The following is a 26,016-nucleotide window of genomic DNA, read 5'->3' on the forward strand; positions in this document are numbered from 1 at the left end:
GAAGCTTCATATTTACTTACTTAGTAAGCAAAGCAGGGTTTTGGACACTTAGGCTATGGTGGCTGTAACAATACGTTGCTTAGAGTGTTTGTGTGAATGAACAAGGTTTTAATCTTCCAGTACAGGAATTTTTAACAGTTAGAATGCTGTCTGAATCTTAGAAGAATTTCAGGCATATCTTGGCTGCCATTCAAGCTCATGTTAACTATTGCCCTCCCCACTCACGATCATATAGCTGACCCTTGGATTTGCTTGCACGCTTTCCTAATGTTAATTTTGCATGTCATGTTTTAAGCTGTATTTTAAACAAATTTGTCAGCTGCAGCAAGAAGTGGTGGCATCATGTGCACAGCAAGGCATCTCTTTTATGGTACACTTGCACCATGTCTGAGCTACGCCTGGGAGTGAGGGCAATCTTGCCTACCTTTCCAGCAGGACTGACAGGAGCACTATGGCAAGAGCTGAGGGTAGGGGCATGGCCATCAGCTGTGTCCCCCAGGGCTGTTGAAGGTAGTCATTCCTTGTGCCAGCAGTGTGCTAGCTGGAGGGAGAAGAGGGTAAAATCTGTTTTGTGGGGAAGGGGTTGCTGGAAGCAAAGTGAACTAAGAGGGCTGTAAAAAATTGATAAAGATAGGACTGTCTGTTTTTATATTCTGCCACATAACATGGGTTTAAATGAATTTCCCTATAATTTGTCTTCAAATACCGACATTTAACTCTTAGGCTGTATAAATGAACTGGCTTTTTCTAGAGTAAAATTCATGCCCTGCGTCCAGGCTAATATGTTCACCTACTATAAACATTACTGCCTATGGTTACAACCGGAATAAAAAATTCCTTTTATATACATCATAGCTGGCAGAGACTCCTGAGACCACCACAAATCATTTCAGCCTTTTGGTGCTCTCTGACGAAATGAACTGAAATGTAAAACAGCTCAGGCTTCAGGCTGGCTGGCTCTGGAAAGCAATTAGCTTGTTTAGACCATTGTTTGTACCCTCTCATATTTCTAGGTGCTGAGGAAAGGTGTTCCAGTAGCTCTCCTGATTGATTTAAATGTCGGGGTTTAATAACCTCCCAGTCCTTCCTAAAATGTTTAGCTTCTTCTCTGTGTAGCCTTTTATTTAAAGGAAAGAAAAAACAAAGAAACAAACAAAATCCTGGCAAGGCCTCCTCTCCCCCAAAAGAACAAGAAGAAGAAAAAAAAAACCCCACAACTCAGGGTCATAACAGGGAATAACAAAGCAGTGAGTTATTTATGCAGCCATGATTGGCAAAAATGATTGCAACATGAATTTGCCCAGAAGCAATGATTAGATCATAAAAATGTTAAGGAAATCTGTAACTCAACACCATTTTATAGATTGAAGAAGTTTTTGTTCCCTACCTTAATTGCAGTGACTTGTTATTAAAGTATTTATTCAGAGTAATCTCTTTGGACAGCGAGCCCTTATCCCATCTGCATGCATAATTAAAAGTGAGGGGGGGAGAGAGGGGAGCATAAATGGTTTACCATGCTACATGAGCAAGGGAGGGAATTACACAATGACAGGTGAAGAGCAGATTTATCTCCTGTTGGAATTTCAATGCTGCAAGCAAAGCAGGGCACTGTTGCTTGCTAATATCCTTGCAAACACCACAGTTGCTGCTTCTCTGGATTACTGTCCAAAAATCATTGCTGGTTTCTAAAAGGCCCACAGCGCTGCTTCTGTGGCTGTGGTTTTGGAGCCATTGGTACTCAAGCAAAGAGATTGAATTTGGGTATGTGGGCTTCTGAATCCACGTCTGTGCTTAAAAATGGACTATTTACTTACTTGGCTGGCTATTTATTTATTTATAAATAAACATTGGTAGTGTCTGGCTTTGCTGAATACAAATCAGAGGGTTGTAATTGTTCCAGCTGAAACAATGTCATCACCTGCCTCTTGCTGTTGTCCCTTTTCCAATGATAAAAGAATTTGGTACAATTCTTCCTTTTCCACTCTCTGAGTATAAAGAAGGTTGTACTTGAACATTCATCTCTAGGCAGATTTATCATCATTAAGCAGTACTCAAACACACAGTATCTGTTTTTAAATTGAACTGTTACAGATCTAAATCAGATTTACACAGAGTAAGTTGGTATATATTTGACTCTAACTATTCGCTCAAGAGTTTTTTCCCTTGACTTGTGATGTCTCACCTCTGCAGCAACAATACAGAGAATGCCAGGAACTTTTGAGCCTTTATCAGAAGTACCTAGCTGAGCAGCAGGAAAAACTATCGCTCTCCCTTTCTGAACTCAGTGCTGCCAAGCAAAAGGAGCAGAAGGTAAGCTTTTTTTTCTCCCATCTCCTTTTTTAATGACATCTTTGAAACATCTTTTCTCTTTTACTAGAACTGTAACTTTTAAGAGTGTTGTCTTGCATTGTACAGTGTAGAATACTGTTTTGAGATGGGCTTCCCATGAGTCGTTCCCTTGATACATGGATTGCATGAAAACAAAAAAACCCCTCAAGTTTTGGGTCAATATAATGGATGAAGTTAATTGACCATGTTGTAATGGAGTAAGAATCACAGGAATCATAGGAAACCATGCTTTTGCTGAGGAAAAAGTTAAGATGCTCTTCTGTTTTCTGTCCCGTTTCTTAAGCAGTAAAAGAATTGCAGACAGTATAGGTACAGCCTTTCAAATTTTCAGTGTGGCTTTTGATGATTGAAAGGACTTTACAGATGATGTATTTGGTCAATAAGTGCTTTCTGAAGTCTGTAAGGCAGCCCATCTCATTTGAGCTGTTTATAGAAGACCTATAATTATATATCCAGTTTAAAAACAGAAAATGTTGACTAGAGATACAGTGTGTTAAGTGGTAAAATGTTTCTCAGATGCATGCACCCAAAGACTTGAAAACGTGGTTGCTTGAGATTTTTTTTCTGATACATAGGTACTTGAATTGCATCCCTGCTGGTAGCAGATTATACCCTGGAAATGAAGGCCTAATATCCTTACTCTTTCAGTAGCTTCCATCTGCAGAGTCTATCCTACCTAAGAGTAGGCCTTTTTTATAGGTTGGGCCCTTGATCCTTTCTTTTGCTGGAAGAGTCTTAAAGGCTTATAATAGGGCTAGAAATAAAGTCATCAGCTCAGAATATCCAGAAGGTGGACTGATTCTGGCCTCTGAGTGGTTCCCTACTAAAATATTGCACAGACAGATCCTTCATCTTGGGAGCCTATGAAGGAAAGGGTGCATTTTTAATTCTGTTCACAAAGTAAGTAGCAATACTTCCCTGACTTCCTCAGCATTAGGATTAATTTTTTTATCCTGCTGATGAGTTTTTTGTGTAAAATATCTTGTTGGACATTGAGTTCTTTGTCAGGCTTTTAGCCTTTATGAACATTTCATTTCCATTCTTTTTTATTTTTATCCATCATCCATTCTGTGATGGTGCTGAACTCAAAACAAGAACCTTTTTCTCTGAGAATGGATGATGCTTGTGTTCTTGCCCATGATATGCAACTTGCTAGGGATGCCCGTGGAAAAGTCCAAAGAGCCCAGGTAGTCCAGCAGCAGCATGGCAGCTGTGTTGGGGATGATTTCAGTACTTCTTTCAGGTTTTGCCCTGCTTAACCTTTAATATTTAGCCTTTAAATACACATTTTGTAATAAGTTAGCACCTAATATAAAGGCATCTGGTGTAATCACATCTACAGTGCTAAAGTACAGAAGCAGATAATGGGAAACCATCAGCATTTGGTGGTACAACAGTCCATGTTCATCTCCTTTTGTTCTGATAGAATGATTAGGAAGACAGTTCTATCAAGCTTATCACTGATCTTATTATTTCTTTTCTCTATACTTTTGTCCACAAATACAAATTCAGATATTATATTGAGGTTTGCTTTGACGTTTCATTTTTGTTTACCTAGTCTACAGCTCCAGTGTAGCAGGTCTGAAATTACCCTAGCCCTCTTCCCCTGTGCAAAGCTTTGTAGGCATATATAAAAGCCTGTCAAAGCATGTTTCAGCTGTTTTTTTTTTCTTTACAGCTTGCAAAATATTTCTAATTTCTAGTATTTGTAAGGCTGATTTCTAGCCTTCCTCTTCAATTTTCTCTTTCTGTGCAGTCCTGGTAGGCATAGAGCTGTTTGTCTTGAATGCATTTGGCTTTATAAATGGTTACCTTTTTTCCCAGACAAGCACTTCATGCTATGTTTCTCCTCACAGCTCAGAAACTGTGGAGAGATTTGCAGACTGCCTCACTGCATTGGTTCTTTCCCTGGCACACTCCTTCATGTGATAGCTATCAAAACCAAAGAACCATCACTGGGCTGCTTCTTGTTCGACTATTGTGTTATTTTTCACACACCTTTTTTATTGCTGTCTTTTGTCTCTTGTCTTAATACCTGAACTGTGAGCTCTTAGGGTTGTGATGGATCTCTTTTTGTTCTACTTTAGCGTTGTCTTAACACAGTAGTTCAGGCAGGCATGGGGCTTGCGTTTTAGTGTCTGCTTCGATGGGGAATGCAGCAGGGAGGGATTCTTGGGAGGTGTGGACTGCAAGAGGGACAGACCCAGAAAACTTTCCTCCAGCTCTCGAGTACTGCCCACACCAGCTCTCTCTGCCCTGCTGAAACTTCTATGCTCTCCTTCTTTTTGTTTTAAGCTGGACTTTGAAAAAAGCCACTTTGTTTAAATATAAGGCTAAAGGAAGTCTTCCTTACTTTGTTGTTTGAAACCTGATCTATTGGGAATCTTTTCTGTATTGTTTGTTTTTGGCTGGGCTAAGGAAATCCTGGGTATGTCTGTCTTTAAATCAATAGATACTAGCTTGCTACCTGGTTTTCACTTCTTTGAACTGTCTAGGAGAGGTAATCAGCATTTCCTATTCCAGGTGACTGCTGATGTTACCGGGGCATCTGTGCTTCAATGTAAGATGTCGTTCTGGTTTTCCTGTGTCTTTCAGAAACATGGGACTGCACAGTTACACTCTGTACTGAAGCACTTCTTTGTTCTGCCTGTTGTGAGATGTTCTTTCTTGTTTCTGTTCATTTCCCCTTTTCCTGCTTGTTTGTTTTGATTCATTTCTAATGCTATGCCTATATCTTAACATCACCTGCTTTTTGCCTATCTGGCTCCTTCATTCTTACTGTATAATAATGCTGACCATGAGCTGTCACTTTTCCCTGGGCTTAGACAGGTATTTGAAAGCATCTACTTTCAGTGTTTAAATGCTGGGCTTTGTGTTAGAATGAGACAATGGGTACCAAACGTCTATGGCATTGTTGCAAAAAGAGGTGGAGTTATATGGGAGGCAAACGACTGCAGTTGCTGCAGGCACGTGGCTCAGATGCATCCCTAGTTTGTAGCTGTACTGAACTAATGCAGCTTCTTTGGTGTTAACTTTTATTTTTGTCTGTTTTAGCATCACCTAATGTTAGCAATAATTCTGAAATCACGTTTTCCTCTGACCTAAAATTGCTTCTTCATAGTGAAAGTCAGCCCTCAAAATTTAAAGAAGCATTCTGGTAGCAGTGAAATAAAGTTGCTGGGAAGATGGTGGTAAGATGATTTAAGACAGAACTCTCGTGGAGTCAATAATCAGTAACTGGAACATGGAGCTCCCTTTTTTTGTGAGATAAAGTTAATTCTGTTTGAAAAGATACTTAAAGTGACATGAATTGAATTATTCAAACTGGCCTTCTCGACATTAACTCTAGGTTAATATCTCATGATGCCTCTGGTTTCATTATAGGAGTTTTAAGTACATAACTTTTTATAATAAATTAAATACCTATAAGCTGAACTGAAATTGGTTTACCTTCTACCAGCCCATAAAAAGAAGCATTAATTGTAAAGTGAATATTAAAATGGTCACTAAAGTTGACTCAGACAGATTCAAAGAGATAGCTCTTGTGTAAAGGAAGTGAAGAACTCTACTGAACAATAGGCTTTTTCTCTGATGTTAATAGAAAATACCGTCCGTATTAAAATGTAGTTAAATAACTTCTATTAAAAAATATTTTTAGATGTTCTTTCTGCAGCTCCCAAATATTCAGTCTTTGCCATTTTCCAAAGCTTTACACAGAGATGTAAAGAATATTGCCCTTGTTCTAAGTAGAATCATAGGATCATAGAATGTTGTGAGTTGGAAGGGATCCACAAGAATCATCAGTCCAGCTGCCCGAGGACAGGACAATCGCAAGATTCAGACCGTGTGTCTGAGGGCCTTGTCCAAATGCTTCTTGAATATTGAATCAGATCTGAGCTAGTTATATAGTTGCTGCTTCATTGCCATCACAAACACTGGCAAGAATCCAGTTTACTTTGTCAAGTCTGTGGCTGATGAATCTGTAGATGTTCTGCAGTGTAGGGTAGGACTTGAGTCACAAAAGTTGGACAGGTGGTTGAGTTTCTGCAGGACTGGGATTCTCGAGCTACTTAACATAAAACAATGATAATACCTGTAGTCTCAGCATTGCTTATTAATTTTAATCTTTGAATTTACAAGTACAGCTGGCAGCTTTTGTTTCTTATTTGTGGAAGGTTACCAACACATCTGCTAATTCCCTTGATTTACTGAGATTGTTGTGTATGTGTTTAAAGCTTCGGTTCTTCCCACTGTGTAGAAATGGCATGCATATAGGATGAGATTGTAGACAGAAAGGAATGTAATGAATTTATTTTCAATGAGATATCTGCTCTCCCCTTTTCTTGTGTATTACATCATCTGCCTCCTGTCTGGTGTTTATATTTCAGTAATTCCAGAGGCCCTCATCAGGAATGAGGTTCTGTTGTGTATTAAGTGCTCTGCAAGAATACTGAAAGACATGGTCTTTTTTGCAAAGATTGTAAAATCTTAAGAAGATTAAATTTTGTGGGGAGGATTTATTTATTTTTTTTAATTTTACTATTTCTCTTGAATCACTTGTTCATTTTAAAACGTTGTTGACACAGTGGTGATGTCATTTCACACTAAAGTCCAAAGGAAGCCTTTTCTTGCAGGGACTAAAAGCCTTGTTTTCTTTTCATGTCAGTGTCTAAAATTCTCGTCCATATCATTGTCATTTTTTGCATTAATAAGGGTGATTACATACTAAAGCTTCAAACATTGTTATTTGATTTTTTTTTTTCATTTGAAAGAAATCAGTCTTCAGAAACCCTTACTTTCTGATTTTCCCTGGAACTTTACCATTTCTCTTATTTCAACACAGCTTACCTTTAAACACATTCTTAACTAACTTAAAGGAAAAAAAAAAATCCCACATATGCAAAGGTTTTTGAATGCTATAAGGTAAACCTGGATGATAGAATTGACTTTGTCTGTTTACCCAGCTGTACGGGAACAATGGATGAGCCCGTCTGAAAGATACTTGAGAACTGGGATAATAAATAAAGAACTAATTTGACTGTAGACCCAAGGGTGTTGGAATAATTTTACGAGGCCAGAGACAGACAGAGTTTTAGCATGAGTAAATATTGGGAATAGCCTTGCCTTACTTGGGTTACTTTTGGCAAATCCTGTGATCTCTCTCTGTGCCTCTCTTATCTGTAAAAGGGAGATAATGTTTTAATGCTCATTCTTTCTGTTTTTTACAGAGAATATCAGGTTTTGGGTGCTTCTTCATGATGTTCAAAGTGATTAGTGATGATATTTAAAGTTTAGGGTGGTCTGGAGTAGGCTACCTAGTAATAGGATGAAGAAAAATAATGTTTTCTGCTTTCACCTCTAGGTTACTAAATCATAGCTAATTTACCTGTCTTTTATAAAAAATGCTAACACCAAGCAGCAATGCAGATGGACATAAATATTTAAATGAAAAGGAAACATCAGTATTGAAATATCTGCGAGTTGCTAACTTTCACAGTGGAACTACACCTGCACTCAGTCCCCTGGAAATGTGTGCCATAGTAGAACCATTTGGCTCGTGTAAAAGCCCTGTCTATGAGTGATGCTGTATTCATGGTGATAAGCATTTCACTCTCAGTTTACTGCTGAAGCGAGGTCTGAGCAGCTCACTGCTTAACTGAGATCTATGCCAGTTCACTGTCTCTTTGTTCTACTGTCTTTAATCAGCTTTGACTCTAGTCTCTTTAGGGTCTTTTGATTTTATTTTTCTTTTCTTTGAAGATGCCTCTTTCGGTTTCACTCACTTTGCTTTAAAACCTGTCCCTCCTGTAGAAATCTTTTCCTTAGGTGGACAGTTGTCTGTGGTATGTATTTTTCTGTTTGGGTATAAATGTGGAAGGAAGACAGTGCCTTCTTTTCCAGCAAAACAGTTGCTTCACCTTTTAGACTTCCGATGATAATGTTAATCTTGTGAAATGATATATCTGGATCTTTATGAGAAATTAAGAAATTCATAGCTGGACCGCCAGTCCTTGAAAAGCACTTTACAAACTCTTCGATGAGATACTGCAGTTTCTTCAGTATAACCCTCATAGTGGCTCTTGGGACCATTGTGACCACACTCACCAGCATCTTCTCAGTCTCCCTTTGAAGTGAGGGTAAGGCTTCTTCAGTGAATGCAAGCCTTCCTAAGACTGCACTTGCAGTCAAAGATGTTGTATTACGCTATAGGGCTTGAGGAAGAAAACTTCTGTTCTACCCTTCATTTTGTGGAGTCACCTGTGTATCTGACAGCCGTTAGGAGTGCAAATTTCCCAGCTGCCTACCCATATGCTGTTGCTTTTGGTTGTATAGCCCATTTGTCCTATACATATGCCCTTTGGTTCTGCTCTCTTTGGCCTTTTCAAAAGTTGAGACTCTTGAAATTCAGTTTCTTGCATACTGCTAACCTCCCTGATTCACCTGTTCCTGGTAACAGACTTCTCAGATTCCCCCAGGTGTGGCAAGTGCTGTTACAGGATTACATTCCTGATGTTCCTGACTTATTTAAAACCAGTGCTGGAGACTTTCAAAGCCTAACTGAACAAGCAACCTAATGTAACTTTGAAGGTGGCTTTGTTTTGGTGAGGTTTGGACCAGATAGTAGTAGGCTTCCCTTACTGTGACTCATATTCTGTATTCTCTCTTCACCAAGACTATTCAAGAGAGAGATCATCCTGTGAGAACCTGTTTTGGTAAAAAGTGAAAATGCTTCTGGGCCAACTGGACCCTTATTTCTAAAAGTGGAATTGATTAGAGTTGCTATTTCTTGCTATTGAAATGAATAGAGGCTGTAGACTAATCTAGGACTTCATAACTAACTTACCTTTTTTCATTAGTTTAAATTCCAGGTAGCATGATCTTAGTGATTATTGTATTGAAAGATAAATTGCTTACCATCTCTTGCCTGCAAAGCACACATTTTTGTGTGTTGATCAGGTTGTTTAATTAGAGGTTTCTTTATTTAATGAAAGCCAGGTGATTATCTGTTCAGGGCACTACAGGTTGGTCTTTGTATAGCTGAAAGATTTTTCATGAGAGCCAGGGCTGTAATTTTCTTTCAGCTAAGAAGGTGGGAATTTGTTATCTTTCTGTACCAGGATGATTGCCTACAGAAATATCACTTCAAGTTAGTTCTGAATACCCTAAGATTTAGCTTGAGTTTTTCATTTTTAAGCTGCAAAAAGTTCAAACTTAAATTTTGTCTGATGCACACTTCACCATTTAAAGTTTGTAAGGACTCTTCTCCTGGGATTTTATCCACCACAGGTCAAATTTTTAAAGTTCTTGAGACAGCTGGACTCATTTCTCTATATAAGCAGAATGTATCTTGTGAGGTGGCATCAGACTGTGCACCTAAAGCATTTATTGCTGCATACGTGTTGCATGTGATTATGGTTTAGAACAGCCTGGCTACCCGTCTCTGATCCAGTGAATGTGTTAAATATCATTGCATAACAATTTTTGGTAGCCATGCATTCATGGCAGATGTCAGAAAATGTCTGAAATGTCCTGCTTTCAGGAAACATTTATCTTCATTTTTGGAAATTTGCTCTTATGATTTCAGAGCTTGGGACATGGGTAGAAACAGACCATGCAGACATTCAGGACCATCATGTGCCAATGATGATCTGTAGTACCATCAAAGTAAACAGGGATACATGAGTTTCTCTTGTCTATGCAAGAAAACAGTCAATCTGAAGCCAAAGTAGTCAAAACTAGCAATGCAGATACCTGTTTTCTGAGGCTGACTGAGCTACTTCCTAAGTTTTAGAGTAAGGGAATGCAAATTATGTCCTCTGACCTGTCTTGGAGGTCTGGATTACCTTGAGGTTGGTCTTTGCCTTGAAATAAAGTAATTTCTAGTCACTCTGTAGTAGATGCATTTGATTCCATGTTACATCTTTCCCCATCTGTTCTCCTATCCATAAGCAGCAGTAATCCTGTTGGCTGGAGCAGGCCAAACAAATTTTCAGGTTGTCTTCTGTTTTCTAGTGTGTGACTTCAAAAACTCTTCTTACTCTCTGGAGTAGGCTCAACAACATCAGTACCTTAGTTGAAGATTGCTAGCTTACAATGCATCTGATGAATGCCTCTGCTCTAAAACTTCAGACAGAGGACTTTTCACAAAGTAAGGACATTGGTACCTTCTATGGCTAGGTCAAGGATGACCTATTCTTGCATGCTAATGCCACTTAAACCTCAGCAGAAAAGCTTTTACTCGCAGTCATATCGAGAACATCATTTGTGTCAGGAACCATTTATGTTCATGGTTATAGAAAATGAGAATGAAAATTTTAGTAGAGAACTTGTGTCATTAAATGAGTTTATGAGACTGCAAAGGTAGAACAGCCTGTGAGCAACTGAGATCACTCTTCTGGATTTCAAGTGACAGTTGTGGAGACCACTTATTTTTCTTTCCCTGTTATACATTCATCACATAAAGCACAACACTCCACTGTTAGTACAGCTTCTTGGCACAACTCTTCCTTTTGGTTATTTATCCTTCAGTGCTCATTCAGTTAGGCATTCTGGAACTCCTGATGTTTTGTAGTTTTGGAGTGTTTGATAGTGTCCCTTGTAGTGAGTGTGTACTTTTAGACATGGGATTGAAGGAGACAAAAGAGTTACTTTAATCTGTAATTTTTGCCTTGAGTGTTGTTACACTGCCTTGGAGATTTTGAGGTTGAGTGGAACACTGTTGTGGGTGCACAGTATTGTTTAGATAGCAACATGCATGTCCATTGCTTTTGACCAGCACTGCTAATGCAAAAATCTCCCTGTTCTGTGTGCTGGGGAGCATGTTCAACCATCACGTGAATGTAGACAGACTGACTTGTAAGTAACCTCTTGTTATTTTCAAAGCAATATGTAGCACCTGGTGAAGACACAAACCTATGGATGGAACAGCAGCACAAGTTCAGCATTCATACTTGAATTGATACATATGTAAGCAAGCTTTGCATATAATACTGTCTCTGGTTGTGAAACTATATTATTTTCTACTTTTTCTAAATAAACACAGAAATAAGTGCCAGTTTCATTTTTTTATGTATTTTTAACTTGAACCTTCTAGTTAATCAACAGATGTCAGCCTTTTGAAATGTTATCTTAGGTCTTTTGTAGACATTTTGAAGCTTCAGGTAAAATTGGAGCCAGTGGTATGCCTGGAGGAAACCCTTTTTACTTGAAGAAATGAGAGTTCAAACACACATGCAGAAAGGTCTTTAAATATTTAGGCCTTTGTTTTTAATTTTATGCATGGCAATGTCATTAAAGGGACATCAGAATTTTTGATTAATATTTTTCATTACTTGTGCTGACCATGAGAATTCTGCATACAAGTAGACTGGGTCTGCTGCTGTGGTCTACCAGGTAGGTGAAGGCTGGGAAGCAAATGAATTGGGGTTTAATTCTGTTCTTTTACTGTCTTGCCATCAAGTTATTTAATTGCTTTCTGTCTTAGTTTCTTGCTCTTTAAGTAGAAAATGATGCCCACTGTTTGTTAGCTCAGTGAATTTAAAATGCTGTGTAAATGCAAAATGCAACTCAGTTGGACTGAGACTTCTCTGTACGTAAGTTAATTCTTGTAAAAAGACAGTCTTTTTTCCTGTGCTGGGTTAGAGAGAACAAGTACTCAACATGGGGAAAAACCCTCCCATGCTGTATGAGACAAGGCAGATACCCATACTGTATTATTCATTTCACATATGTGTTTATCCATCAGAAGTAAAAAGGATCACATCATCTGAAATGAAGTCTGCACTTCTGTAAGTAAAACATGAGAAGAAAACACTGGAGTCCTCTATTAGCTAGACACATAGAATCATAGAATGGTTTGGGTTGGAAGGGACCTTAAAGATCATCCAGTTCCAACCCCCCTGCCACGAGCAGAGATACCTTCCACTAGACCACACCTATGCATCCTTATTATCTGTTTCTTTAAGCATTAATTCTATTAAATGGTTTATTCAAAGTGCTGATATAGGAATAACATCCTTATTTATAGCTACAGGAGTCAATGTCAAGGACTACAGATTTTCTTTTAAAAAAGTATTTCAAGACTTGCAGAATTTTTTATTTTTTTTTTTTTTTTTAGTGCTTTGTCAGTCAGGCTAATTAACTCGGTGAATGCTACCATATTAGAAAGTTATTCTCTGATTGCTTCTTCCTAATGATGTGTGTGGTAAGAGCCTCAGTAACTCTTGGATCCCTCTGCAGAAAGCAAAGGTGAAAGGCATCTCCAGAAGGTGACTCAAATGCAGCTGAAGATTCAGTTTAGGAAAATCTAAAATTTAGGACGTCTTTTTTCTGAAATCATAGGATGGTTTGTGTTGGAAGGGACCTTAAATATAATCTAGTTCCAACCCTTCTGCCATGAGCAGGGACACCTTCCACTAGACCAGGTTGCTCAAAGCCTCAGCCAACCTGGCCTTTGAACACTTCCAGGGAGGGATCATCCACAGCATCTCTGGGCAACCTGTTCGAGTGTCTGACCACCCTCGCAGGAAGGAACTTCTTCCTAATATCTAATCTAAACCTGCCCTCTTTCAGTTTAAACCCATTTCCCCTAAGCCATTTCCCCTTGTTATGTCACTCCCTGTCCTTGTAAGAAGTCCCTCTCCACCCTTCCTGGAAGGCTGCTATAAGATCTCCCCAGAGCCTTCTCTTCTTCAGGTGGAACAGTCCCAACTCTCTCAGCCTGTCCTCACAGGAGAGGTGCTCCAGGCCTGTGATCATCCTCGTGGCCTCCTCCGGACTCTTTCCAGTAGGTCCATGTCCTTCTTATGTTGGGGGCTCCAGAACTGGATGCAGTTCTCCAGGTGAGGTCTCATGAGAGCAGAGTACAGGGGGAGAATCACCTCCCTTGACCTGCTGGCCACGCTTCTCTTGATGCAACCTGGGATATGGTTGGCCTTCTGGGCTGCAAGCATCTATTGCTGGCTCATGTTGAGGTTGTCATCCACCAGCACCCCCAAGTCCTTCTGCTCATGGCTGCTCTCAGTCCGTTCTTTGCCCAGCCTGAATTTGTGCTTGGGATTGCCTTGACCCAGGTGCAGGACTTGTTGAACTTCATGAGATTTTCACAGGCCCACCTTTCAAGCCTGTCAAGGTCCCTCTGGATGCCATCCCGTCCCTCCAGCGTGTCAGCCGCACCACACAGCTTGGTGTTGTCGGCAAACTTGCTGAGGGTGCACTCAATGCCACTGTCCATGTTGCCAGCAAAGACGTTAAATAGCACTTGTTCCAATACCGACCCCTGAGGGACACCCCTCGTCACTGGTCTCCACTTGGACATTGAGCTGTTGACTGCAACACTTTAAGTGCGACCATCCAGTCAATTCCTTATCCACTGAGTGGTCCATCCATCCAGTCCACACTTCTCCAACTTAGAGACAAGGATGTTGTGCAGGACAGTGTCTAATGCCTTGTACAAGTCCAGGTAGATGACATGAATTGCTCTTACCTTATCCACCAGTGCTGTAACCAAAGGCCACCAAATTGGTCAAGCACAATTTGCCCTTGGTGAAGCCATGCTGGTTGTCACCAGTCACCTCCTCATTTCCCACGTACTTCAGCATAGTTTCCAGGAGGATCTACTCCATGATCTTGCCAGGCACAGAGGTGAGACTGACCAGCCTGTAGTTCCCTGGATCTTCCTTGTTGCCCTTTTTGAAAATTGGGGTTATGTTTCCCTTTTTCCAGTCAGCGGGAACTTCACCAGACTGCCAGGACTTCTCAAATATGATGGATAGTGGCTTGACAACTTCATCTGCCAGTTCTCTCAGGACCTACAGATGCATCACATCAGGTCCCAGGGACTTATGCACATTCATGTTCCTCAGATGGTCTTGAACCTGATCTTCTACAGTGGGCGGCTCTTCATTCTCCCCAACCCTGGCTTTGCCTTCTGCAACTTGGGGGTGTGGCTCGAGCATTTGCTGGTGTGGACTGAGGCAAAGAAGTCATGGAATACCTCAGCCTTCTCCATGTCCTGGGTGACTACGTGTCCTGTTTCCTTCTAGAGCGGACTGTAGGGGGCCTACAGTCTTCCTTTTGTCCCCGACATACCTGTGAAAGTTTTTCTTTCTTGGCCTTGATGTCCCTGGACAGATTTAATTCTGTCAGGGCTTTAGCTTTTCTAACCTGATCCCTGGCTGCTCGGACAATTTCCCTGTATTCTTCCCAGGCCTACCTGTCCTTCCTTCCACCCTCAGTAGGCTTCTTTTTTGTCTTTGAGTTTGCCCAGGAGCTCCTTGTTCATCCACACAGGCTGCCTGGCATTTTTGCCTGCCTTCCTCTTTGTTGGGTGCATCGCTTCTGGGCTGGGAGGAGGCATTCGTTGAATATTAACTAGATTTCTTGGGCCCCTCTTCCCTCCAGAAGATCCTTATTATTTTATCAGATATCAAGACACTCCTTTTACTTTTTCATGACTGATTAGATGACATCATTACTAAAATGATCAAGGCTAGACATAAAGTGTACAATCCTAAGTAATAAGTAAGACTATATTTTTCTTGGTGTGGCTTGTTGATTTTCAGACATATCACTAAAGCTGTTTGCATGTTGAACTACTCCCTTGTGTTAAAATTAGTAACTATTGTAAGTGTTTCTTTTTAATTTTTCTTCAACCTTTTGGACTTATGAATCTAAACTTCTGTCTGGGAGCATATTCCCGATGTCAGACTGCCAAGCAGACCTGGCAAAAATAGGGATGTTCATTATGTTCTTTTAACATTTTTTCCTAATAGGAGAACGTTAATAGGTTGAAATAAGAGACATATACTTCATTTATAATAAACTAGTAAGGAAGAGTTTAAGGATATTATGGAAATGTTTTGAAATGTCAGAAACTGTATAAAATGGGGAGCTCATCATTATTTAAATAAACAAAAGCCCAGGAAAAAATTCTCATCTGGTGAAAGTGGTGGTGAAATCATCAGATTTTTTTCCTTTGTGTTAGAGAAGGACTATCAGTGTGATGTACAAGATGACTTCAGACACTTGAGTGAGACCTAAGTGGGACTTTCCAGCCATCATCACAGATGAGCTATTTCACAGTGGTAAGGGGAGAAAAAACTTGCATCCTACTGTCTTCTGGGAGCAAATGAGGTTCAGGTATTTTGGTGGCAGATGCTGCCTGAAGTAGGAAACATCGCGCTGTCTGTGCTAGCAAATGTGAGCCAATGTTAAGACCAGAAAGATACTGGTACATGTGACAGCCCCTCTGGGACCAGAGTCCACTCTCCTCTTGGTGCCTGCATGAAGCCTGGCAAAGAGCTGGGAGGTGCTGTCACCAAACCAACTATCATTACTGTGGGACAAGAAAATTTCCTTTTTGTGATGGTTATATTCAAGAAATGAAGATTTAGACACTTCTAACAGAAAGCTGTTCCTCCCAGAAACTGGTCCTCACAGTTACGGTTTTTTACATGTATTTATCCCTTTTCACAAAGGGGCAATTAAACTCCCATAAGTTTGCCAAATTTATTACATTCTGTCTACCTAAATATTTCCTGTCATTTCAGTTGAATGTGGCATTTTCCGGTTCTTTTTATCTTGCAACTGCTTAACTGTCACACGTTCTCTCTGAGCTGGCTAAATGTCAAGGGTGGAATAAATTATTACTCACATACTGTTATTTGTACAACTGTAGTATTTGGGTTGGGGACCAATATCCTCTTGTACTAGGTAGGCATCTGAATCTGAATGATGGTCACTGTTCCAAAGAAGTCACAATGTCAATGTATTGAAGCATTTTTTTAAAATCAGTTGGAGATAAAAGCAGCTTTAAAGATAAATGTAGGATGATTACACTGAGTATTACTTACTGATACGTATTTCTTGCATAAATTTGGTTTTTCTATTTACATTGCTTCCTGAAAACGCCATTGTTAATAGAGTTCTGACATCTTATTTCCCTTATTGCTGTCTCAGTAGCATTTTATTTCTGATGCTTTAATAACTCAATGTAGACTGAAAGGATAAAACTGAGGAAATTGACTGAACTAATTAGACCCTGATTTGTCTGGCTGTCCGGTGCCTGACAAACATGTCTTTGACACAAACAGAATAAAACATTTTTGCCATTAGTCACTGACAAATACCTATTTTGGCAGAGCTTTCAAACTATTCAATTCTCAGAGTATATTGTGCTGGGTAAGGCACCAATACAGGATTTTTCTTTTTGCCATTGTGACTCCTCCTCCCTGTCTGTGTTGAAGTAGAATCATATTTAGTAGCTTCACAAAAACTCAAAAGCAGTTAGCGCAGTTCTCACCCTAACAAACTGAGTATTTCTGAGTATGTGGAAATGTTCCTATTTCAGTTTCTGGTTAATGACACACTTGAGTATGGGATCTGAAATGTCAGTCTTTGTATTTTCAAACCTGTAGAAACTTGAATAAAGCTTATACATAAGAGCAATCAACTCTGATAGCAGTAGGCTAAATACCGGTTTCTGAAAATAAATTTTACATGAATCTATTCTCCAGACAATTTGACTTTTAAATGTTTAAAAATGTGACATCTTTATATAAGTGAATACAGAATGAGGCAGGAGATATAAAACCTTGAAGTTTCCATGCATCACCTGCTTTTCACTATCACCTGTTAAACAGCACGGCTAGATACAATGCAGGCTTTACTACTTTCCATTGCAATAATTTACTGCCCTCCTGACCTATAAACAGATAACCGTTAGCATGACTTGATACTGTTAGATGTTTGGATACATTCTCGAAGGTAATTCATGGTTTTAAATATTGTATGTGTGAAAGGTTTTATAACCCAGCATTTGGAAAACGACAGCATTACATTTCCTTGAGCAGTGTTCTGGGAGTAATGATTTGTCACTGCAGTCCAGTTACGGGGCTTCCTCAGCAAGTGTCTTCTCCTCTCACCTCCTCCTGGAACTCTGTATCCTTACGTAACAACCACTGAGAAATTCATTAAACACCTTCCTTTTTGTCAGTGCTTTCCTAGAGGGTGACCTCACTACAGTCTGCATGTAGAAAGTTTTCAGTGACCTCAGTTATTGATTTACACTTAAAACTTCATTGCAGTAAGGGGGAGGATGCTCCATTTAGAGAATTAGGGGATGAATGTAAGTGGCTTCTTGTTCCACATCTACTACTGACTCACTCTGTGACCTCTGCATAATTACTTCAGCTTTCTGTGCTTAAGTTTGTTGTTTGTACAGTGAGGTTAACAGTGCTTCCCACCAATGCTTGTAAAGCTTTTCAAGTTCTGTGCATGAAAACCACAAGTACAAAGCATTGCCATGACTCATAATGGCATTAGTCCTTTGCACCAGAGCCCTCTATTGAAATAAGCACAGTTGTGCTGGAGTAAGAGTGGTGAATCATGTATGTTAATTTTTTTTTTCTACTTATGAGATATAAAACAGCAATAAGAAAGCCTCATGTAAAATAACAAAACATTTAAATGCCAGTGGGGTTTGTAGTCTCCTCAGATTGCTGTTTTTGAATGCTACTTTTCCTTTTTGTCAGAAATAAGCCCATGAACCTCAGGTGAGAACCTGAGTTTTCACACCTCAGCAAACTGATTGTGCAGTAATGTGCCTGAACTGTGCCTGTTCATGGAAATCAAAGTATTAGCAGGGGGCAGTGATGCTGGCTAGGTAGTGAGCTAATGACCAGTGTGTGCTTGGTCAGGTTGACTCCATCATTGTTCCAATCAGTTGTTTAGAGAGGGTAGGAGCAGGGGAAGTAATCCTGAAGCATGCCAGCTGAGGGAGGTGTCCCCCTTAAAGAAGAGTGCATGGAATAATCTTGAGTGACTTGCTAGAGACTCAGTATGTTAGTGAGACCTGATGTGCTTAATCCTAATTTCTCTTATTAACGTAATGTTTAAAGCTTGTTTTAGCACATAAGTGAGAAGAGGGCTAATACTAGTTGGCAAATAATTTACTCAATAAGCCAATATAAATAGAGAATGATTGACGATAAGGAGAAGACCTCTGATATTTACATAATATTACCTAGAACATTCATTGTAACTTATTTGTTACAGAAGTCATTATCTGGAGATAAACAGTAAATGGGAGAAATGGGAGTATAAGACTAGAATGAGAAAAAGACAAAGGGTAGAAACAGACAGATATGTTCAAGCAGAGAAACAGGGAGATGATGTAGCCATGCTCTGTTGATGATGTTTATGGACTATGATAATGCTATCGCATTAAAAACTCTCGAGAGAAGGAGAATTCACCCAGGTTATTGTTTCCTGAGAGGGTAATCTTCTCTGATAAGCATTGTGAAGATTATCTATAACTACATGTAATGTTGGTAAGAGGACTTTGTGGAGATCCAGAGTTGATATTTCACCCAAACTTGGAAGAAAGTCTGACACTTACTTTGTAAGCAAGGGTAAGTATATGCCTTTCCTACACAGTGAGTGTCATGAATTTGCCAAGTTCAGCTGCCTATTGAAGATGAGAGCATTTGATTAAAAAAAGGCTTTTCTGCTTTTGTGGTAGGCTGTAGAGGGGATGTGGGTAGAGAGTAAAATGACTGGAAGAACAGTAGAAAGTTTGCAGCACAGGTCAATGAGAGGTCCTCTGTAACGACAGCAGTTGTTAGGAACGTTTAAAATACACTTAATCAGTGTTGGGATTCTAAACATTTAATATCTGACAGGCAGAGATTTCCACATAGCTATAATTAGAGAGCTTGTTTAGGCAGTGGAAGATCTCTGCTGAAGTAGCGACAGTTGGTCTGGTGTTTAACCATGGCCCAATTTTATATCTTTAAGATTTTGGAGGCATGTTGGGATTTAAAGCTGCAGTTATGCTGGATTACCGAGCTGAAATGAGTTTTTCCTACATCAGAAGCAAATACTATGCACTCACAGTTTTACTGAAATATTAATAAAAATAAGTCCTTTAATTTCTCAAACACTCTTAAAATACTCTTTCTAACAAGATAATAACTGTAACCTAACAATTTTATATTCATAACCTTTTGTAGGCCATGCAGCATGGCAGGTTGTAAAAAATTACTGTAGTTGTTTGTATTGTGACAGTGCTTAGAAGCTCCAGCTCCATTCTTGCAGGCATAAAATGAATACTAAAGGAAGATATCTGGCCCATGCTGTAACTTTGCAGAAGCACGGCTTGGTTCTTGCACCAGCGTATAGGCTCTGTACTAAACAGTCAGGAGGTGACATCGAGCACTTTGGCAAAGGAGCTGGTGGTGTTCTGCTGCTCAGCACGGTGCTGTTCTGGGCGACAAGAGTCCTGAGCCTGGAAATACGTACAAACTACCGTGAGAACTGCCAGTGTTTTTGAACTGCTGTAATATATTAGAAACAAAATTCAGAGTTTTTCCAGTTTGTTTGTACCACTGCAGAGATGCTGGGAAAAGGAAGGACCACAATTGTCAGTCTTGGAGTCATTTAGGCAGATGCTGCGCCTATAAATACAACAGTTCTTGTCCTGTGAAGCTTACAGTTTGGGGTACAGGCAACAGAGACAGGAAGGAAAATATGTAGTGGTGACAGCAGAGATGGAAGGACAGGGTGACCACAGAAGCATATTGCCATACGTGCTTGCTGAGTGCACAGTGGTGATCTCTACCTGCCTCGCTGTTATCTTCTAGCAGTAGTAACCAGCAGTTGTTGTTAGCTCTAGCAGGGCTTGCTATTCTGATTACAATCTTCCCTTTTTCCCTCAACTTAGATTCCCATGTAATTTTAACGGTATTCTTATGGAGAACTGTTAGAGCAAGATAGGAAGCAAATGTTTTATGGCAGCTGAAATCTGTGCTGGAAAATGGCTTAAAGCATTTTCTTTTAACCTGAGCACTTAGTACGATATTTGTGGCAATCAAAAACACAGGAAATGAGGATGCTTTGTTGCAGAGTTAATGAAGAAGATTTCAGTGTGTGCAAACCCTGGGTCGCAGCTACGCTAGCAATCAGAAGGTGCTTATTTTCCTGTCTTTCAGTAAGTCCTTCCCTGCTCAGGCACTCTTGTGAGACTGTTTTCCCTATGTAGCAGATGAGGCATGGAGGAGCGGGGGCGGGGGGCTGCGGGAGATCACATACAGGGTCACCAGTAAAGAAACAGAATCTTTATTTGTTGTATTCATCAGAAATGAATAAGGGCATGCTTGTGCCCTGCTTTGGTCGGATACCTGATCCTGCTCCAAATGGGCTGATATGTTGTACCGCATAGTGGTATTAGCTCAGCTCCCAGAAGCAGTAGAGCTGCATCAGTAATTAGTTCTTCTCAGCAAGCTTAATTAGCAGGCTCAAGCAGATACTGCACTGCCATGGATACTTAGCTCCTGGTTCCCGAGCCAGCTTAAGTATGCGTGCAAGAGCCAAGCGCTGTGCAGTGTGGACTTAAAAGTTTTGCCATCTCTGCTTTATTTCATTTACAAAACAGAGCTTGAATCTCTTTTTAAACTTCTTTCCTCAAACTGTTGCTACAACCAGTGCCTTTAAACGTCCTTTTTACCTATGGTAATAAGTACTGCTTTAAACAAGGCCCAAACATGTCTGATTAGAGAATACTCTTTTTGATTAAAATCCATTGGTTAATTTTTCAAATGAGTTTTCATTGTTTTTATTACTTTTTTAAAAAAATCAAATCCCATTTCAGTCATCTTTTTAGGCATGAGATGATTTATAGAAAATGATCGTAGTGTTTATTTGAACATCCAAATGCAATAAATCTGCTCAGTATTTCAATAGCGTACTTATTAATAGAACACATTATTCTGTTCAATATTGCATTGTCTTTAAAATTTAGCAGAGCATTAGTAGTAATGAAACTAGTTTAAATCAATATATCCCTGTTATGAAACCATCTATGTGAGGAAGAAAATTCAAAAATTTGCCTGTAGCACAATAGCCGGATGATAATTGCATAAAAAGATCTAAAAGGAAGACTCTGAGGGAAGTTTAAGTTTCTAATTTAGGATGTGTGCAGATCACAATGTATTAACATTAATTTTAATAGAAATATTTTCAGGACTAAAAAAAATTACCAGAAAGTACTTTGATTGCAGCGAATGAAATTTTGGTCTCGCTGGCAATAATGAAAAAGCTCCAATTCTTTGGAGCAGGCTGTATAACTACTCAAAATGCAACGACTAAAATGAATATTGTGAATATGGTCCAGAAAATATCACAGATACTTTTTCTATTCAGTTGCAGAAATTGCGTGAAGAAACAAGTATGCAAAGAAAAACTAAAATTAAAATTAACATTCTCAGTTTGGCAATCGCACGCTTCCATTAAATGTATGGGCCAGAAATTTTTATACTTAGATGTCTAAAATTAGACCCCTGAATAAAAGACCTAATTGTAGAAAGTGCTTAAGCATAATCTTTGTAGAGAGATGCATGTCCTAGTTCTGATAGTTTAATTTTAGTTTTCTTGGTGGGCTGCAGTTAGTTTGTTTAACTCAGTGTTGCCACAAAACATCTAAGTCTCTTGACTTGAGTGCATTGAGCTCTACTTAAGTGAGTGTAGGGATGTGCCCTCTGAGGCCAAGTGAGGTAGATGGGACTCTATGCTACGTGTGTGGACCTTTTTCTTACCACTGAGTATTTAGGGGTAAGGAAGCAGAGAGAAGACCTTTTCAAGTTAGATCACTAGTACCATCTAAAAAGCTCTTAAAATGTGAAATAAGTTGGTGGTGCTATGAAATGCCATAGGGAGAGCTGCTTGGTTGCCACTTTTGAGAACTATACTATGCTTCTACACAACTTGACTCTCCAGTTTCAAAAAGGCAGTTCTGGTTTGCATCTCAGTGGAGTTGTTGCTAAGAGTGCTCTCATATTGAAGACTCAGTGGCTTTTTAATGTGGTTTTTTACAGTGTATTGACCACAATTTTCTGCATTGATTTCAGCTTGCTTAAATCCTGCAAAAAATATCGACTGCCCCCCCCAAAAACAAGCAAAAAACCCCCACACCAAAAACCCCAACTCCATAAAAAACCTTACAAAAACTCTCTCCTGAAACTTCAAAGATACTGTGAAGTAGATAAATTTAGTCCTCTCTTCTCTATCATCTTCCAGCTATGGAGCTGAAGTTCTTCAGAAAACAGTGTCTCACAGCACTTTCATGAGATGGTTAAGTAGTAAACTATTGCAAATGGGTATCTTGATAGGTTGAGTGATTTACTGTTTAGATACCAGTGGAAGAGACAGATGAGTGGCAGCATTCCTGTTCATGAACTCATTGGCTCTTTTCCCTTCTTAGGATGTTGAAATGTAATGAAACTTAAACATTTTTAAACAACTTCCAGATTAAATTTTAATAGGAATGAAAAATGAACAATATTCCTACAAGTAAGAAATGGTCTTCATTATTTTTTAAAGTCCGTATCATAAGGAACAGCACCATTAATAAGAGCCCTGAGTTTTTTATATTATGTACACTGTTCAGATAGAAATTTAACAGGGAATTTTAATGAAATGATGGCAGAAATCACATTTTTATTACATCCCTTTGCAGAATATTTCCTGTGAGACCAAGATAGAGAAAGGCCAAAATTAATGGCTTTTCATAGGAACTGAGTGATAAGTTATGGAAAGCTTATAGAGATAATAATTTTAGGCTGCTGTTTGGATAGCTAAACAGCCTTATGGAGAATTGCTGCTTAATAGACATATCATGGGAATTAAAGACATTTGGATGTTAATTTGTATACATATTTTTGGTATAGGACCATAAAGAGAAATTCATTTTACAGATACTTTGTTTGCTGCTCTGTAGAGAGAGGGAAAGAATTCACTTCCTGAATAGTTCCTGTCATTCGACCACTTAAGAGAACGTGGAGAGTTATCATGGGGCTGACTCTCTTTTCCTTTCTCTCCCCTCTTGTGGTTTTTAATCTGAACGTAAGCGAGCATGATATGATCTTACCATGGTTTTGTTCTCATTAAAAATTAAAGAAATTGTTATTTTGGGAAATGAGAGTTATGTTTAGGGAAAATAAGCACCAAAAATATTTATGAAAATCTAAGCAATCTAGCATATTATGTTGACTTAGTCGAGCTTGTATTGCCCACTTGGCAAATATATTTTACCATATTGCCATACAACTATAATAATAAATGAACATATACTAAAGCCCCCTATCTACTATGGCAACTGGCATTTTAAAAGCACTTCACGTGCTCGGTTTCCTGTATTTTAAATGCAGATGTTCATCCAACTTTTAATACCAATGGGAGGCCCTGTTCAAAACCTGCATTAGAGTGAAGCACAAGGTGGCAATAAACTTAATTCGGGCTTTTATCTTTCTTGGTTCCACCTCAAAGCTTTTAAATATTGCAGTTCTGAAGTGCGAATTTCTTTTGTGTTAGTCATTTCTGTGAACACCTGTGAGCGGCTGGGTTTAATTGGCCTACAGCTGGTGCTGATTGTGTGTGCAGGGGCTGGGGGAGGCACTGCCTGATCCGCTGCCTTCGCAGCGGGCATCATTATCTCCTCTCCTTCCTTTTCAGCTCCTTTTTTTTTTTTTTTTTTTTTTTTTCCTATATGCAGGTTAGAAAGGTTTAGGGATTAGGGACTGAAAATAGAAGGGGCTCCAGTGAGGTTTGATGCCTCTTGGATGAAGTCATTTCAGCAAATATATCTGCATGCATCAACACCTTATTGAACAAGTCAAGCGGAGATTTGCTAATCTTGTTAGTCAATTTGCAATACTTCTATAGCTTTCATAGAGGTGACTGTGCCAAGAGTCAGGGAGGCTGAAGTGCACAGCAGTGACAGTAGTGCAGAGGAAGGGAGAAAAGATTTTAAAAGTCTCCTCTCCACATCAACTGTTAGCAGTTTAAAGGAAGGTCACCCTATGTATGGTCAAAGTGAAACTAGTACAGGTTTGTGTATAGACATTTTGGATGGGATGACTTTGCTTTATTTGTTGATGGCCTTGTTTGCATCCAGACATCCAGATTTGCTTGTTCTCGATAACTCAATTTAAATTAGCAGTCTTTTTGTTTCCTTGAGTGTGTTGTGCACATCCTTCTTCTTTTTTTTTTTTTTTTTTTTTTTTTTTGATTTTTTTTTATTTCAAAATCAGGTCCTCTTCTTTCCTGCAAGGAACTACTGCAGAGCACTGGTTTAGAAAGTATGTATGAAATAAGTAGTTCTTTACCCATTTTTGTTTTGTAATAGATAAGTACTCTGTTTTCTACCTGTAGGCTTTGCAGATGAAGATGAATTATATAACCTTCAATTGAGAAGGAACGAGGGAAGGGGGAAATGCAGCCAGATCACTTGAACTAAGCCAGAATGTCCTAAAGGTCATACTTCCCAGTGCTAAGGAGAAGAAAATAGTCTCTATATGGCATATTTTATTCACAACAGGAGTGAAACTGAGACTTCTGGATCTAGATTGAAAGCTGTGAACAGCCACAAGCCTATAAATATGCCATTTGGATTATAATAGGCCTTGTAGTTTTTGTGTGTCCCTTACAAATGGATTGTAATTCAGAAAATTGTGTAATTGGTGAATCTAGTGAGTTTGCTCCATCCTCTGTTGCCAGGTGTATTTCCATTAGCCATTCATTGTATGTGGCCTGTAGGAGCCCTTCACACCACTGCAAAAAAGGAGAAGTTTAGCTAGAGTCAGACCTGTGCTGATTTGGTGTGAAAGTGAAAAGGCATTGCCTTGCTTTTCATGGCCTCTTAAACAGTCCTTTTGTTTTAGAGTAAGTCTCACCCAGCAGAAGACCATTAAGCCCCAGTGCACGGAGGCCTTTCAAGTTTTCTCTTAAACACAGTTGATGTGACTGTGTGCATTCTCAAGAAAGTGTAGCATCAGCCCCCTAACTTCAGTGCAACTTGTTTCAAGTCTCCTGTTTGTGTTACCCAATTTTGTTTAATTGGAATACATTAATATAGCGGACACCTTGTCTTCCTCTAACCAGATTTAGAGCGGAGAATGAGTGGAAAGGTCTTATCTTAATGAAAATGAATTTTCTTCTGTCTGAACAATAATGCAATAAAATGATCAACCTTCTTTTTTTTAAGCTGTTAATTGTCTGCATGTGCAATGCTACCTAGCAACATTTCTAGCAGTGCTGTGCGAGGGCCCTGCTGTTGGTCAAAGATTTTTGGAGAGTGCTGAAAGATAACATTATTAGTAACAATTAAGACAAATGTTTCTTTTGTGGCTTGAAGAAGGCTTATTTAGCAAAATCTCTCAAAGGCAAGGGATGGAACATTTGCCTTGTTTTATTTATTTTGTAGGAAAATAAATTGCTTGAGGGAGAGGAGGAACTGGAGTGCACATTAGACCATAGTGCATAGCAGCAGTCAAAGGCATTCCAGTGATGGTACCAGTGCTGGCTTGAGGTTGGAGTGGTGGGATGTGGATTTTGTATACTGTAAGGGGTGAGAAACAGCTACCCCAAGTATTATTCTTACAGTAACTGAAAGATTTAGTTCCTGAATTAATTAATCAAAGGCCCTGGACTGCAATGTCATTATGAATAGTCAGAACATTTTCAGCTTGGTGCCTGGCTCATCAGTCTGGCAGGCACTGAACTCTGTCAATCCATATTGAAGTTGTGCCAGTCTTCTTAGATGAAGCTGATTGATGTGGGCCCTTTCCTCACCATTCATTTGGACAGCCAGACTGTGTGTGACTAAATTTTTGG

General features: G+C 39.3%; 1 protein-coding gene across 1 annotated transcript in view; it reads left to right on the top strand.

Moving 5' to 3' along the window:
• The window catches only part of KIAA1328 (KIAA1328 ortholog), a gene marked incomplete at its 5' end in the record, with an annotated part of 159,898 nt that overhangs the window by 51,449 nt on the left and 82,433 nt on the right, over positions 1 to 26,016 (top strand). Inside the window, one exon of the mRNA XM_010168061.2 lies at positions 2,183 to 2,310. Within this exon, the coding sequence (XP_010166363.2) occupies positions 2,183 to 2,310 (128 nt within the window). The remainder of the gene's footprint in view (positions 1 to 2,182; positions 2,311 to 26,016) is intronic.

This window comes from Antrostomus carolinensis, unplaced genomic scaffold, assembly GCF_000700745.2.
Source record: "Antrostomus carolinensis isolate BGI_N321 unplaced genomic scaffold, ASM70074v2 scaffold8285, whole genome shotgun sequence".
NCBI classification, from domain to species: domain Eukaryota; kingdom Metazoa; phylum Chordata; class Aves; order Caprimulgiformes; family Caprimulgidae; genus Antrostomus; species Antrostomus carolinensis.